The sequence below is a fragment of the Silene latifolia genome, chromosome Y (genome assembly GCF_048544455.1).
Source record: "Silene latifolia isolate original U9 population chromosome Y, ASM4854445v1, whole genome shotgun sequence".
In the NCBI taxonomy this organism is placed as follows: Eukaryota; Viridiplantae; Streptophyta; class Magnoliopsida; order Caryophyllales; family Caryophyllaceae; genus Silene; species Silene latifolia.
Window position 1 is genome coordinate 117,012,069 of NC_133538.1, and position 16,420 is coordinate 117,028,488.

The following is a 16,420-nucleotide window of genomic DNA, read 5'->3' on the forward strand; positions in this document are numbered from 1 at the left end:
TGAGAGAGTTTTTGTGAGGTTTTCGATGTGAGATCTAGAATTTCAGAGAAAATTGCCCCGAAACCCTAATTCGTGTGTAAAATGAAAATGCATTAGGTCAAAAGGAGAGAGGCTCTCTCCTTTTGTTGCTTCGTCCAAACCGAGATCACAAGGGGGAAGTGGGCTTTCCACTTTCTCCTTATTTGTAACTCGTGGTCCGACTCAAAATGCTAAAATGTATATGACGGGATTTTATTATAAATCGTCATCGGTTATTAAAATATCAACTAGTAACATGACTCAGTCGATATATTAATACATGTCCGACAATGACAATATTGTATAATTAATTAATTCAATATACATTAATTAAATATAACCGTTTTATATTTAATTTACGAATTAACCGCTTAATTCGCCTTAGCCTGTATTATTTAATCCGTATTAACTAATTATCTCAACATCGCGTTTGACTAATTATTAGTCAATAACTCCGACTAACTGTTTAGTCAAATTAGGCATCAACATGACTGTATTTTCATACCGTCACATCTCTCAAACGTATCCTATAGGTGTGACTTTTAGGGACCAGTTGATCACCGCCATCTGTATGACAATAACGTCAAACTTATCTAGCAAGCCAACCATTATTGATAAACGTGGACCAACTGATAATAATACAAAAGTATACCCTTTGATTCTTTTAGAGATTTATATGTCATTGCACTAACTGTGGAGGACACCAGCCCCAACAAGCTCCCACTTGTCCGCACAAGTGTACGTGCAATAACGTTATTCGCACTAACTGGAGGACACTGGCTCCAACAAACTCCCACTTGTCCGTACAAGTGTATGTGCGATAACCGATTCTCATATCCATTTAAAATTTCTCCCACTCAATGTAAAACAATTTGCAGATCCCGATCCGCAAAGGTCGTATTTTTACAATCGATATGTATCATGAGTGGTTTCCCGACTAGAGAGTAACTTAACTGATAAAACGAATTCGTATTCGAGCATGGCCATGCATTTCGATTCTGACTCCTCGAGTGGCCCTGAGAAATATCGAGTACCTGATAAAGGCTGAATATTTCCTTCAACTCGACTCCTGCCGATCTAAGCACAGCATGAAATGACCCAGAAAAAATCTACTTGGCCCCCTGTTACGGATGACCGTGAGAAAGAAACCAAAGTCACCCAAAATCTGCCTTAGTCTCAAGAGACAGTCGATAGTCAAGAGTATCGACTCTTAGGATCACCATGGAGGTCCTATCCACGACCTGGCACCGAATGTTATAAAACATTTTGGACTCCACGTCGATGTCACAATTGTGTCCTACGAGATATCCGTATAACTCGCCTTTGTGATTGGTCAGTCAACCTTTTGACTTATGGCTCGTTGAACCCACCATCAACCAACGTCACAAAATAATTGCCAGAGTTATCAGCTCACGTGGGCAATTAAGGACCAAAAATATAATGTTTGTTCAGTTCACTTTGTGGTGTTCAAAATTGTCGTACAAATCCACATGAAAAACAAAATATATAAATATCAAAACGATGATGTCGTATAGAGTACAAAAGAGAATGAATCTAATCCATAAAAGAGTACTACAACTCAGGAACACGTTTAATTCCCATGGAATTAACATGCCCTTCATGCTTATCTTGTCGTAATGGTTTAGTGAGAGGATCTGCTATAGTATCATCTGTAGCAATCTTTTCTATCACTACCTCCTTTTGCTCCACGTAATCTCGGATTAGATGAGCTTTCCGTTGTACATGTCTAGACTTGTTGCTAGACTTAGGCTCCTTAGCTTGGAATATGGCACCTCTATTGTCGCAATAGATGGTGATCGGGTCATTCGAACTAGGCACTACAGATAATCCTTGTAAGAATTGACGCATCCATATCGCTTCCTTTGCAGCTTCAGACGCGGCATAGTACTCGGACTCAGTCGTAGAATCTGCTGTAACACTTTGTTTGGAACTCTTCCAGCTGACTGCAGTGCCATTAAGAGTAAAGACGAATCTAGACTGAGATTTCGAGTCATCTCGATCCGTTTGGAAGCTAGCATCTGCGTAACCGGTTGCGCATAGCTTTTGTTCGCCTCCATAAGTCAATGCCCAATCTTTAGTCCTCCGTAGGTACTTAAGAATGTTCTTGACAGCCATCCAATGTGATTCACCTGGATGCTGTTGGAATCGACTCGTCATACTCAATGCATATGCCACGTCCGGACGTGTGCATATCATGGCATACATGATTGATCCTATAGCCGAAGCATAAGGAATCCGGGTCATGCGCTCTTTTTCTTCCGGTGTCTCTAGTGCCTGAGACTTGCTCAAATGCACCCCTGGAGCCATAGGAAGAAACCCCTTTTTGGAGTTAGTCATGCTGAATATCTCTAGTATCTTGTCTATATAAGACTCCTGACTGAGAGATAACATCCGACGTGATCTATCTCGATAGATACGGATGCCCGAAATTCTTTGTGCCTCACCCAGATCTTTCATCTGGAAATGGTTCTTCAACCATACTTTTACCGAAGTTAAGAGAGGTATGTCAAGGAGTATGTCATCGACATATAATATTAGGAAGACAATCTTGCGCCCACTCGACTTGATATATAGACATGGTTCCTCGACCGATCGAGTAATTCCATTTTCTTTTATCACTTGGTCGAAACGATGATTCCAACTCCTAGAAGCTTACTTAAGTCCATAAATGGAACGCTTAAGCTTGCACACTTTCTTAGGATGTTCAGGATCGATGAAACCTTCGGGTTGTACCATGTACAACTCTTCCTCCAAATAACCGTTTAAGAAGGCGGTTTTCACATCCATCTGCCAAATTTCATAGTCATGAAAAGCGGCAATCGCTAAGATAATCCGAATGGAACGCAGCATGACTACGGGTGCAAAAATTTCATCGTAGTGCAAAACTGGCACTTGGGTGAAACCTTTAGCAACTAGTCGTGCTTTATAGATATCTTGTTGACCTTCCACAGAATGCTTTATCTTGTAAAGCCATTTGCATTGAAGGGGACGAACCTTAGCAGGTAAGTCAACAAGATCCCATACGTTGTTCTCATACATAGAGTCCATCTCGGATTGCATGGCCTCAAGCCATAGCTTTGAGTCGGAACTAGTCATGGCACCTTTATAGGTTGCAGGTTCACTACTCGTTAAGAGTAGAATGTCATCTATGTCATGTTCCTCGACCATACCAATATATCTGTCCGGAGCAATAGAGACTCTTCCCGGCCTCCTAGGTTCCTCAGGAATATTCACCGCAGCTGGGATTGAAGGAATTGGTTCCTCCAATGGTTGCTCGGTATTTGGTTCTGGAATCTCCGACAGCTCGAAGGTTTGATTACTCTTCGCATTCTCGAGAAATTCCTTCTCTAAGAATGTCGCACTAGCCGCAACAAATACACATTGTTCGGTTGGCGAATAGAAGTAATGACCAAGTGTTCCTTTAGGATAACCTATAAAGTATGTCTTGACCGATCGCGGGCCGAGCTTATCCCCGTGTCTCCACTTGACATAAGCCTCGCAGCCCCAAACCCGTATAAAGGACAAGTTAGGGACCGTTCCCTTCCATAGTTCATATGGAGTCTTGTCAACAGATTTTAGACGGACTTGGTTAAGTATTAGAGCAGTGACGAAGAGCATAACCCCACAATGAGTCAGGCAACACGGTGTGACTCATCATGGATCGAACCATATCAAGTAGTGTTCGATTTCTCCGTTCGGACACACCATTCAACTGAGGTGTTCCAGGTGGAGTTAACTGTAAGGCAATCCCACAGTCCTTAAGGTGTTGATCAAACTCGTGAGAAAGATACTCGCCACCACGGTCGATCGTAGTGTTTTAATCTTTCTACCCGATTGGTTCTGTACCCGATTCTGGTATTCTTTGAATTTCTCAAAGGATTCACTTTTGTGCTTCATTAAGTAGACATAGCCATATCTACTTAAATCGTCCGTGAAAGTGATGAAATACCTATAGCCTTCTCATGCGGTGATTGACATAGGTCCACACACATCCGTATGTATGAGTCCTAATAGGTCAGCAGCGCGCATTCCAACACCTTTGAAGGAAATTCGAGTCATCTTGCCAATGAGACATGATTCACACGTGCCAAATGATTGAAAATCAAAGGCCGAGATAGCTCCATTATGTATGAGCTGTTTTACGCGTTTCTCATTAATGTGTCCCATACGGCAATGCCATAGATACGTTTGATCTTTGTCACCAACCTTTAACTTCTTATTCATTACGTGCAATATTTGGGTGGTCTGATCTAAAACATAAATTCCGTTCATGGAGACTGCCTTGCCATAAATCATATCGTGTAATGAGAAAATGCAGCTATTATTCTCTATTACAAATGAAAAACCAAGTTTGTCAAGTGCGAAACCGAAAATAATGTTTTTAGAAAGACTGGTACATAATAGCGATTATATAAAAATAACTCAAATCCGCTAGGAAGCGGATCACGTATGTTCCCCTCGAGACGGCAGCCACTCGTGCTCCATTCCCGACACGCAGGTCCACCTCACCCTTTACGAGGGGTTCGATGTTTCGGAGGCCCTGCACATGATTGCACAAATGAGAACCACAACCAGTATCTAGTACCCAAGTTCCGTAACTTGCGTGGTTAATCTCAATCATATGAATAAAAGAAGAAGAAGAAGAAGAAGACATACCAACAGGAATAACGCGACCTGCTTTTATGTCCTCATGGTATACAGGACATGTACGCCTCCAATGCTCAGTCTTGTGGCAATGGTGGCATTCCATGTTACCAGTCTTGCTATTTGTCGCGCCTGATGAGGTGCTCGACTCACCAGGCCCACTCTTACCTGATCCCGACTTCTTAAACTTCGGTTTGCCTACCGCTAGGTCTGCCTGAGCTTTGCCCTTACCCTTGCCCTTGTTTGACACAACGAGAACATCCTGTTTCAAGCTCCCACTAAACTTCGTATCCTTCTCGGTGCATGCGGTAGGGAGTGTAGTTCATGAGGACTTTTCTTCAAATCATTCATATAGTAATTCGCTCTAAAGAGCGCAAAACTATCATGGAGTGAATGAAGCATGCGGTCAATCACGATGTTCTCGCTGATTTTACAATCAAGCGCCTCCAGTTTCTCGACATTCTCAATCATGCTGAGAATGTGTGGGCTAACCGGTTGGCCCTTCTGGAGTTTCGCATCAAAGAAGCGAGTGGTATGCTCATAGGTCACGATTCTCGGTGCTTTCGAGAATTCCTTAGTGAGCGTGGTGAAAATATTGTTTGCACCTTGGGCTATGAAGCGTTTCTGCAAATTGGATTCCATTGCAAAAATGAGTACGTTTTTAATCGCACACGCTTCCATGACGAAATCGTTATACTTGGCGATCTCGTTAGCTCCAGCCGTGGGGCCTGGGTTTGACGGGATGGGCTCTGTTAGATATTTGAGCTTCCGTCGTCGGCCAGCGGCAAAGATTCCGTAATGCCGCCTCCCGGTCCGCGAAGTTTGATCCATCATTCTTCAGTCGAGTAGACTGATTCATCTGATTCATGAAGATCCGATGCCAGGACTCACGGTCCAATGTGGCACTTGGCATTGGATCGTCAGCACGGCTAGCCATTTTGTTATTAGCAGTTTAAATATTCGTGATCTACACTGAAAAAGAAAGGAAAAACAAAACGAAATAAGCAACTCATCGAGGTGATTTAAGTCTATTTAAAATTCATTTTAACGTGTAGACTCATCGCACTTGTATAATCGATCTACCTCAAGAATTATACAAATGATCCCAAGACTCAATTTCCGTAAATTGATAAGCCAACTGTTTAGCTAGTTCTATCGTTAGAACTCTTGGTCGATAGATTTCCGTAAATCCTATCTATAGTCCACCATAATCACAGGATCGTACGAGTGACCATAGTGTTGAGATAAAATAGGCCAATCAGTTCCAACTTACCCGACGTAGAAGGGGTCATATTATGCCTACCGAGGAAGAAGGGATTCATTGGAGTTTGACCTATAAAGACTATTCTCAATTTTTGGTTATACGAGGAAGATCCCATCAACTTAGTTTTAATTCATTTTAAGTGAACGAAAAACTAGCATTGCGTGAATGAATTAATTTAGGTGATGGCTTAAATAAAAACGTGTGATATCTGTATATCAAAGAAAACTAACGCGTTACCTCTATATGAGTCAGTTTTCATGCAATTATTAGGTGGTTTGGTTTTAGGCGGAATATGATGCAAACTATCGTTACGATGAAAACATAAATAAAAATGCAATACGTAAATAAAAGTCCTAGTGTGGCCTATCCTAACAAAAAGAACATAATACAACTTTGGAATCCACCGTTGGACCCGAGAAGCTTGTCTTGATGTTCCATCTTTGTCCATGCAGCGGGAGTGAGCATCCGATCTCCATCTTTGGTATTCTCAAAATTACAATTTAAAATTTACAAAATATAAACCTATTTACATTCTAAATAAAAACTGTAATTACAAAGAAAAACCAAAACGGAGATACAAGATCTCAAAATACAACCAAGACCGTGTTCCATCATTACGGTAACACGTTCTACTAAGGCCACACTAAGTTACAATAGATTGTAAAATTAAATACGTAATAAAACATTCAAGGCATTCAAAAATAACGATAAGTAAAAATGCATCAACTAAAACAAAATTTATTCGTGACATAATTCCGTAATTATGTTAAATTTATCCAAACCACCTTTTGACGATTAAAATTATTTGACAAAACCGCTTCTATCAACTTAATTTTAATTCATGATAATCCGTTACTTTAAATTGCTTTAAAATAACTAAATGGTATGTGAGTGAACCGTTTCACTATCAAGCGAGTGTACAAAATCCGTATTATGTACATATTATGGCCAAAAGAAAAATTAAAACATGAAAAATGATTTTTTCAACGCTGTCACAACTCATTTCCTCGATCGAGACACTAAAGTCCTCGATCGAAGAACAAAAGGGCTCGATCGACTGATGCTGTAAGTCGATCGAGAGGTTTGACAAACAGAAAGTGCTCGATCGACTAATCTCGTGGTCGATCGAGGACTTTTATTTGCAATACTGTTCGATCGAGTACGAGGACTTCTCGATCGAACGATTAGGGTTTTAAAACTTGCAAAACAACAAAACCCTCGTGAATTCGATTGAACAAAACAAGACCAATTGCAATTATGATCTAATTCATATACAATTAAATCTACAATTGATAATACTTTAACATATTGCTATAATTATCGTTTAAAATAACAATATGCAAAGAACAAATCGAAAAGCAAAACATATCAGCCGTGTATATACATGTCACGGTTTTCAATGCACGAAAAAAAAAACAAGAAACAGCCGTGATGCTCATTTGGCCGCACGGTTTTCTAGACAAAAATTATCGTTTCAAAATCGTTTTATGAAAATCACAAAGAAAAATTTACGTGGCCTCACTCTGATACCACTTGTAGGGAAATATCCGTAAAATTCCCTTAAATTTTAGGACTATAACGTATCTTTAACATGTGATTATTGTCATAAACGAAAAACAAGAGAAAAACGATAAGAGAATAGAATCAACCTCGGGTCCTTTGTGAATTCGGCCTAAGAACAGAAATCAAAGTAGATTTCCTCCTAATCGTTGCACCCAAGACCGTCTGAGACTATCCCCCTTGTGCTAGAAAATACTCTCTAATTGCCTTGCAATATTGAGAGAGTTTTTGTGAGGTTTTCGATGTGAGATCTAGAATTTCAGAGAAAATTGCCCCGAAACCCTAATTCGTGTGTAAAATGAAAATGCATTAGGTCAAAAGGAGAGAGGCTCTCTCCTTTTGTTGCTTCGTCCAAACCGAGATCACAAGGGGGAAGTGGGATTTCCACTTTCTCCTTATTTGTAACTCGTGGTCCGACTCAAAATGCTAAAATGTATATGACGGGATTTTATTATAAATCGTCATCGGTTATCGGTTTTTAAAATATCAACTAGTAACATGACTCAGTCGATATATTAATACATGTCCGACAATGACAATATTGTATAATTAATTAATTCAATATACATTAATTAAATATAACCGTTTATATTTAATTTAAGAATTAACCGCTTAATTCGCCTTAGCCCGTATTATTTAATCCGTATTAAATAATTATCTCAACATCGCGTTTGACTAATTATTAGTCAATAACTCCGACTAACTGTTTAGTCAAATTAGGCATCAACATGACTGTATTTTCATACCGTCACATCTCTCAAACGTATCCTATAGGTGTGACTTTTAAGGACCTGTTGATCACCGCCATCTGTATGACAATAACGTCAAACTTATCTAGCAAGCCAACCGTTATTGATAAACGTGGACCGACTGATAATAATACAAAAGTATACCCTTTGATCCTTTTAGAGATTTATATGTCATTGCACTAACTGTGGAGGACACCAGCCCCAACATGTTGGGCCTGTGGGTTTGGGTCCAAACACACACACGCGCGCGCGCGCCTGGTTCAGCTCGGCTCGGCTCGGGCTTGGGTTTGGGTAGAGCACCCGCGGTGCGGGCCAAAGGCCCTCTTTTACCTTTTTGGTCTTGTGTGATGTGGGCTTGTCCACATTCAGTGTATATAGGAGTAATAGCAGTCAGTCAAATCTGTCTGTTAATTGCTGCAATTAAGGGCGATTATTACGCCTTAATTGTGTTTGACTGGAGCGTTTTTTGGCTCCTAACTGCTCTATTTTCGACTATAAATAGAGCAGCTTACCTCCTCATTTTACGCACAGAAATACACACAATTCCTTTCTCTTCTTCTATTTCTCTCTGAAAATGTTATGGGTATAGTTTCTGTTCCGTTCCAAAGTCTTCTTACTTCAGTGGTGTGGTTCGAAGACTGCAGTGTTAACCTTGGGGAACTACCGACGAGAGACGATATCCACCGCGGTCGTGCCGTAATAGTTTTCAAGTAAGTGGCTTTATACCACGACACTGCATATCTCTTACGATAAGTATTTTTTCTGTTTCATCTTTCCCTATTTTTTCTGTCGGATTTCCATTGTTACGAATTAACATTCTAACAATTTGAAAACTATTATATTTGTCGTAACAATGGCTGCCATCTCAAACAAAATTCTTTCTGAATTGTCGAAATTGGAACCCTTAGACGATATGAGCTACAAAATATGGTCTCAGAAACTGCTTATGTATTTTGAACAACTAGAAATCGACTATGTTTTGTTTTCTGACCCTCCTGTTGCTGTAACCGCTGCTAGTGTAGAAACTATCTCACCTTCGTCTGTTGCTGTTAAGTCGAATGAGGAGTCAATTAAGAAACATGATAAGGATAACAAAACTGTTAAGTTCCATCTCCTTACTCATATGTCGAATACCCTCTTTGACTTATTTTCGGTCCATAAATCTGCTAAGACCATATGGGAGCTGTTAGAGAAAAAATATGGGGCTGACGATGCGGGTAAGATGTTGTCGGGCAGTGGCTTGGGTTTCAAATGGTAGATGACAAACCAATTATAGAGCAAGTTCATGTTTATGAGAACTTGTGTGCTGATGTCACTAATGAGGGAATGAAACTAGATGAAATTTTCTTGGCTAATGTTTTGCTAGAAGAATTTCCCCCTTCCTGGAATGAGTATAGGAACCATTTGAAATATAAGAAGAAAGATTTGTCCCTTTAAGAGCTAGTAGGCCACATGAGGACTGAAGAAGCTAATTGTCTGAAAGATAAGTCAGCCCAATTGTCTCTTACTACTGTCAAAGCCAATCTTGTTGAAACTGGTGGGTCTTCAAAAGAAGATAGGTTCAAGGGTAAGGGAAAGGCTAAAGCTGGTCAGGGACAATCCAAGGGTCAGAATGCCAAGAAAGCTGGTCAAGGGAAATTCACCAAACCTGCCTCAAAGATCCAGAAACCAAATCTGGTTTGCTATATTTGAGGGAAAACGGGTCACAAAGCTTATCGGTGTCCTCAAAAGAAAGTTCTTCTTGAAGCTAATGTTCTTTGAAAAGGATGATATTATTGCTGCTGTAGTGGTTGAGGCTAATTTGGTTGCAAATGCTAGTGATTGGATTCTGGATACAGGGGCTTCGAGGCATCTTTGTGCTAACAAGGATCTCTTTGCTGAATTTGAAGATATTGCTGATGATGAATGTGTCTACATGGGTAACTCTTCTTCTGCTGTTATCACCGGCAAAGGCAAGATCTTTCTCAAACTAACCTCAGGGAAAACTCTTGCTTTAAATAATGTTTTGTATGTTCCTACTTTACGTCGAAACCTCGTGTCTGGTGCCTTGCTAAACAAAGCTGGTGTGAAACTTGTTTTTGAGGCTGACAAGGTTGTAATGTCGCGCAATAGGGATTTTTTGGGCAAGGGTTATCTCTGTGGGGGTTTATTTGTTTTGAATGTTGAGTCTCCTATCATTAATAATAATGCTTCTACTTCTGCTTATATTGCTGAGTCTATTGATGTTTGGCATGGTAGATTAGGTCATGTGAATGTTGATTCGATTAAAAGGCTCAAATCTATGTCGCTTATTCCTTCGTTATCTTCATAAACTCATGAGAAGTGTCCTAGTTGTGTCGAGGCCAAATTTGCTAAGAAACCTAGTAGACCTGTTACAACTAGACAAACGAGTCTTCTTGAGTTAATTCACACCGACCTAGCTGACTTCAAAAACACCATGAGCAGAGGTGGTAAACATTATTATGTCCCTTTTATTGATGATTTTTCTAGATATACCAAAGTATATTTGCTTAGAAATAAAAGTGAAGCTGAGGACATGTTTATAAAGTTCAAAACTAGGTAGAAAATAAGCTTGATAGGAAGATTAAAAGAGTCAGGTCTGATCAAGGAGGAGAGTATGGCTCTGGTTATTTAGTAGATTTTTGTGAGAAAAATGGTTTAATACATGAAAAGAGCCCACCATACTTACCTCAATCGAATGGAGTAGCTGAACGTAAAAATAGAACTTTGAAAGAAACGATGAATGCTATGCTTTTAAGTTCTGGCCTTTCGGATGATATGTGGGGGGAAGCAGTGCTTTCAGCTTGTCATATTCTTAACATGGTACCTCATAAGAAACTAGACAAGACACCCTATGAGATGTGGAAAGGTTATACTCCTAACTTAAGTTACCTTAAAGTGTGGGGGTGTTTGGCTAAAGTAGGCTTACCTAGCTTTAGGAGGCCAACCATTGGACCTAAGACTTATGACTGTGTTTTCATTGGTTATGCTCAAAACAGTTCAGCTTATAGGTTCATGTCTTTAAGTGACAGGTCTATATCCGAGGCTAGAGATGCTGAGTTTTTTTAGCAGGTATTTCCTTTGAAGAAGGAAACAATATCACTACCCGATGCCCCTGTTGCTTCTACTGTGCCTGTTAACCCTACTGACAGTTCTATGCATACGAGTACTAGTACTTATGTGGATCATGCAGTTGAACCAAGAAGGAGCAAAAGGCCCAATATTGAAAAGAGCTACGGGAGTGATTTCATCAGAACTGATGCTATCAGACTTCACTTATCTGAAATCGCAGGTGATATTTGTGCTTTTGATGAGCTTGTTTCTGCTTTTTTAATAGAAGATGATCCCAAAACATATGATGAGGCTATGAGATCTATAGATGTTGTTTTTTGGAAAGAAGCTATTAAAAATGAACTAGATTCTATTGTTTCTAATCAGACTTGGGAGTTAACTGATTTGCCTAAAGGTAGTAAACCCATTAGTAGCAAATGGATCTTTAAAAAGAAAATGAGACCTGATGGAACAATAGAAAGGTTCAAAGCCAGACTTGTGGTGAGAGGGTTTACACAAAAGAAAGATATTGACTATTTTGATACTTACTCACCTGTGACTAAAATTTCCACCATTAGAACTCTTATTGCTTTGGCTGCTATTCATGATCTTGTGGTACATCAAATGGATGTAAAAACTGCTTTTTTTGAATGGTGACCTAAATGAAGAGATCTATATGTTGCAACCCGAGGGGTTTGTGGTAAAGGGTCAAGAGAGTAAAGTGAGTAAACTAAGAAAATCACTATATGGTCTTAAACAAGCACCTAAACAGTGGTATGAGAAATTTCACAACACTTTGTTTGATGATGGCTATATAACTAACAATTCTGATTCGTGCGTTTATTCTAAAATGTTTGGATCAGATTGTGTGATTATATGCTTATATGTTGATGACATGTTAATTCTTGGTAATAATTTATTTGTTGTAAATAAAACCAAACAATTTTTGTCATCACGTTTTGAGATGAAAGACTTAGGAGAAGCTGTTGTTATCCTTGGAGTTAGTGTTATGAAAACCCCAAGTGGTATATCCCTTAGTCAATCACATTATGTTGAAAAAGTGTTGAAGAAATTTAATAGTTTTGATGTCACACCTGCTAGAACTCCTTATGATGCTAGTATATCTTTGTGTAAGAACTAGGGTGATAGTGTCTCACAAGAAGAATATGCTAGAATTATAGGAAGTGTGATGTTCCTCATGAACTGTACTCGACCAGACATTGCTTATGTTGTTAGTAGGCTGAGTCGATATATACATAACCCCAGTGTCGAGCATTGGAATGCACTTCGTCGTTTACTTAAATACCTAAAAGGAACAGTTGATTTGTGTTTGCATTATGGTAAATATCCTGCTGTGTTAGAAGGATACTGTGATGCAAATTGGGTTGCAGGTAATGATGAAATTCATTCCATTAGTGGTTATGTGTTCACCTTGGGTGGAGGAGCTATATCGTGGAAGTCTGCAAAACAGACTTGTATAGCTAGCTCCACCATGGAATCCGAGTTCATTGCTCTTGAGTTGGCAGGTCAAGAAGCAGATTGGTTGAGGAACTTACTAGAAGACGTGCCTTTGTGGGGGGGACAGGTTGCACCAGTCTCCCTTCTCTGTGATTGTAAAGCAGCTATCAGTGGTTCTAAGAATAATTTTTACAATGGTAAGAAACGACATATTCGGATCAGGCACGGTGTGGTAAAACAACTCCAGAAAAATGGGGTGATTGCTTTGGACTATGTGAAGTCCGAACGTAATCTTGTTGATCCCCTTACTAAGGGGTTAACAAGGAGAGTAGTCCTTGATAAGTCGAGGGGAATGGGGCTTAAGTCCTTGAATCAAGTTTGAGTGTGATACTTGATGGACTCTATAGCTCATTCTTATGGCATTTGATATCCATAGCCAATTCTGGTGGTGCTTTTGAGACGCACTTGATGGATTGTGTTTTCTATAGAGGTTGGACTTTGTCCTTAATAGCTCTTATGAGAAGTGCTAATGAGAAGCACTTGAGCTACCTATGGGGTGTGATGGTTCAGCCACCATCTATATGAGAAATATGAAATTTCTTGCTAGAGCACTCACCTAAACCAGGGTAAACGCATGGCTTTAAAAGCGTTGCACTTTGAATGTGCGGAACGAACAGTCTTTGAAGGTATGATATGTGTTGTGGGGGTCTCAACCGAAGTCCAAACAAGGAATTCAAATCGAAAGATATTCACTTGTTAATAGTAAGTTGTTGCCTCATTTCACTAAAACGTCAATTCAAGTCGAAAGACATTGAACGTTTAAGTATCCAATCCTTCCTTACCCAGAATTTTTTCTTAGTTCTTTTCTTCGTCATTAGTGGGGGATTGTTGGAGTGTTGTCTTGAAAAGCAACTTTCCTCTCTTTGCCTTTTATCCCACATTGGTGGGGAACATCAATGTTTTGATGTTTATAAGGCTTCCTTCACTTGATGGAGTAAGAGATTGGTCCAAGGAGGCTTTTGTGGTGAGTGTTGGGCCTGTGGGTTTGGGTCCAAACACACACACGCGCGCGCGCGCCTGGCCCGCCTCGGCTCGGCTCGGGTTTGGGTAGAGCACCTGCGATGCGGGCCAAAGGCCCTCTTTTACCTTTTTGGTCTTGTGTGATGTGGGCTTGTCCACATTCAGTGTATATAGGAGTAATAGCAGTCAGTCAAATCTGTCTGTTAATTGCTGCAATTAAGGGCGATTATTACGCCTTAATTGTGTTTGACTGGAGCGTTTTTTGGCTCCTAACTGCTCTATTTTCGTCTATAAATAGAGCAGCTTACCTCCTCATTTTACACACAGAAATACACACAATTCCTTTCTCTTCTTCTATTTCTCTCTGAAAATGTTATGGGTATAGTTTCTGTTCCGTTCCAAAGTCTTCTTACTTCCGTGGTGCGGTTCGAAGGCTGCAGTGTTAACCTTGGGGAACTACCGCCGAGAGACGATATCCAAGGCCGTCGTGCCGTAATAGTTTTCAAGTCAGTGGCTTTATACCACGGCACTGCATATCTCTTACGATAAGTATTTTTTCTGTTTCATCTTTCCCTATTTTTTCTGTCGGATTTCCATTGTTACGAATTAACATTCCAACAGTCAACGACTGCCAGCCTTCTTAGCCAATGTCCTTGTTATATTTCATATATTGACGTCAAAATGGTGTTAAATATCGGCTGCAATAGCGCTTAACGACTTATTTATGGGTATCGTGAACTCATATTGAGTCACTATCGGCTGCACTTATTGCAGAACGACCAAGATTAAGCGGTGACGACTGATCCTAAGATCAATTATCAAACTGAGATTTTATGCCGTGCTTCATGGTTCTTTTCTGCAACTTTGCACGTCGTGCCCAATCCTTGTTTTGTTAAGATGCATATGTGAATTACTTTATGGAAAGAAAGTTTATTTTGATAAGTTTGATGCTACATAGGCAAGTTCCCGAAAAAATATCATGGTGAAGAAGATGATCCTGAGACCATCTTTGAAGCAACTTTGGGAGGCAATGGCGTATCTACGGGGGGTGCAGTGGATGCACCTGCATCCCCTCTTTTCTGAAATATTTACATAATAGTTTCATTAAGTACCAATAAATCCTTAGTGGTGCAGTGGTTCTTTGCTTACATTCTAATCTGATGGTTTGGAGTTCGACTCCTACATGTGTTCTTTTTTCACATTTATCTCATTTTTTAGTCATAAATGTCTTTGTAATGCCATTAAATGCATATACTTTCCTTGTCACAATAAGATTATAAGAACTATAAACTTGCAAATTTCAATTTTAATTTATATCAACTCAAAATTTTTGTATCTAATTTTATTTTAATTTAGTGTTGTATTTTAGCTCAAAAAATTTTGGTTTATAAATTTTAACTTCGGTCGCGGGAATCATTTGTTAATTTTTTGCATCCCCTGTGTTCACATCCTAGAATCGCCACTGTTGGGAGGTAGATTTTATACATGGTCTTTTGAATCCGGGAATGGATCTTCTCGACGTTCAAGTCCTCGATTTGACTGGAGAGACGCCTTTCGTGGTACTAATGCCAGTGATAAAGGATGGGATACATTTAATGAACCTGATTATAAAGAGAAAACATGCAATGTCGGATTACCCAAGGATAGAGCATTGCTTGGTCTATCACCTAAGGGCCCTGTTCAGATGAAAGATGTGAAAAATGCGTATGACCTTTTCTGCTTTGTATGGCAATACAAGGAATTTCGAGTCATGAATGATTAAACCTACCCGCAACTCTAACCAGTTTTGCCAATCTTCCTTTCTTGCAGTTTTCACCTGTCAGCGTTAAAATGGCATCCTGATAAGCATCAAGGACCTACACAGGTTAGCATTTAAATGTGAAATAGGCTCTGTAACAACTTCCCAATTATATTGTCCTCATTAAATAATAATTGTCACCCGGTGTCAACTTTGACCAACATTTTCTCACTACCTACAACTATGAAAATGATCTTATGAAAATAGTAGTTTTTATAAGTCGAACATGATGAATTTTACATTGAAACTTTACAAATATGTAGATATTGGTCAAATTTGACATCTTTTGACCACTAAAGTCAAATGAGTACAATATAAGTGGGATGAAGGTAATATTTAGCTTTAGAGTTCGAGCTTGGCCCCCTATTAAACTTGATGAATGTTTGTAGCTGGCATTCTTTGTTGAAATGCAAGTAACGTTGAACTAGTTGAACAGAGTTAAGGTGAAGACAATTGATAATTTGTTAGCATGTTGAGTAAACGTCGAGTTCCAAACCTAATATCACCATCAACCAGCCTAATAAAAATTTGTCTCAATGTAAGAACGAGGCATGATATGTAAATCCTAACCCGACCACCCCTAAGCAAGGTATTGACTGGTTGGATCTAAGACCACCCTAAGCAAGGTCATGACCTAGGTCATGAGGGGGGTGGGTCTCCTTAATCTTCCATTAAGAAAAAAAATTAGCGCGACCTCTCGCCAAAACAGGTCACTTGGTGACCTCTGCTTCTACTCTTGACCTATTCCATGACCTCTTAGGTGTTATGCTCTCATTGGTTCCTAAAAAAAACTACAGTACAAGGCAAGAAAATACATCAGTGTAGCCTGCTGTGTTT

At 39.6% G+C, this 16,420-nt stretch overlaps 1 protein-coding gene across 1 annotated transcript; it reads left to right on the forward strand.

The window, feature by feature from the left end:
- Nucleotides 1–13,399: 13,399 nt before the first annotated feature.
- On the forward strand, nt 13,400–15,873 carry LOC141628781 (uncharacterized). The gene is made up of 4 exons (XM_074441876.1): nt 13,400–13,451; nt 15,240–15,489; nt 15,595–15,649; nt 15,847–15,873. The coding sequence occupies exons 1-4, from the start codon at nt 13,400–13,402 to the stop codon at nt 15,871–15,873; spliced, it is 384 nt and encodes a 127-aa protein (XP_074297977.1).
- The last annotated feature ends 547 nt before the right edge of the window (nt 15,874–16,420 follow it).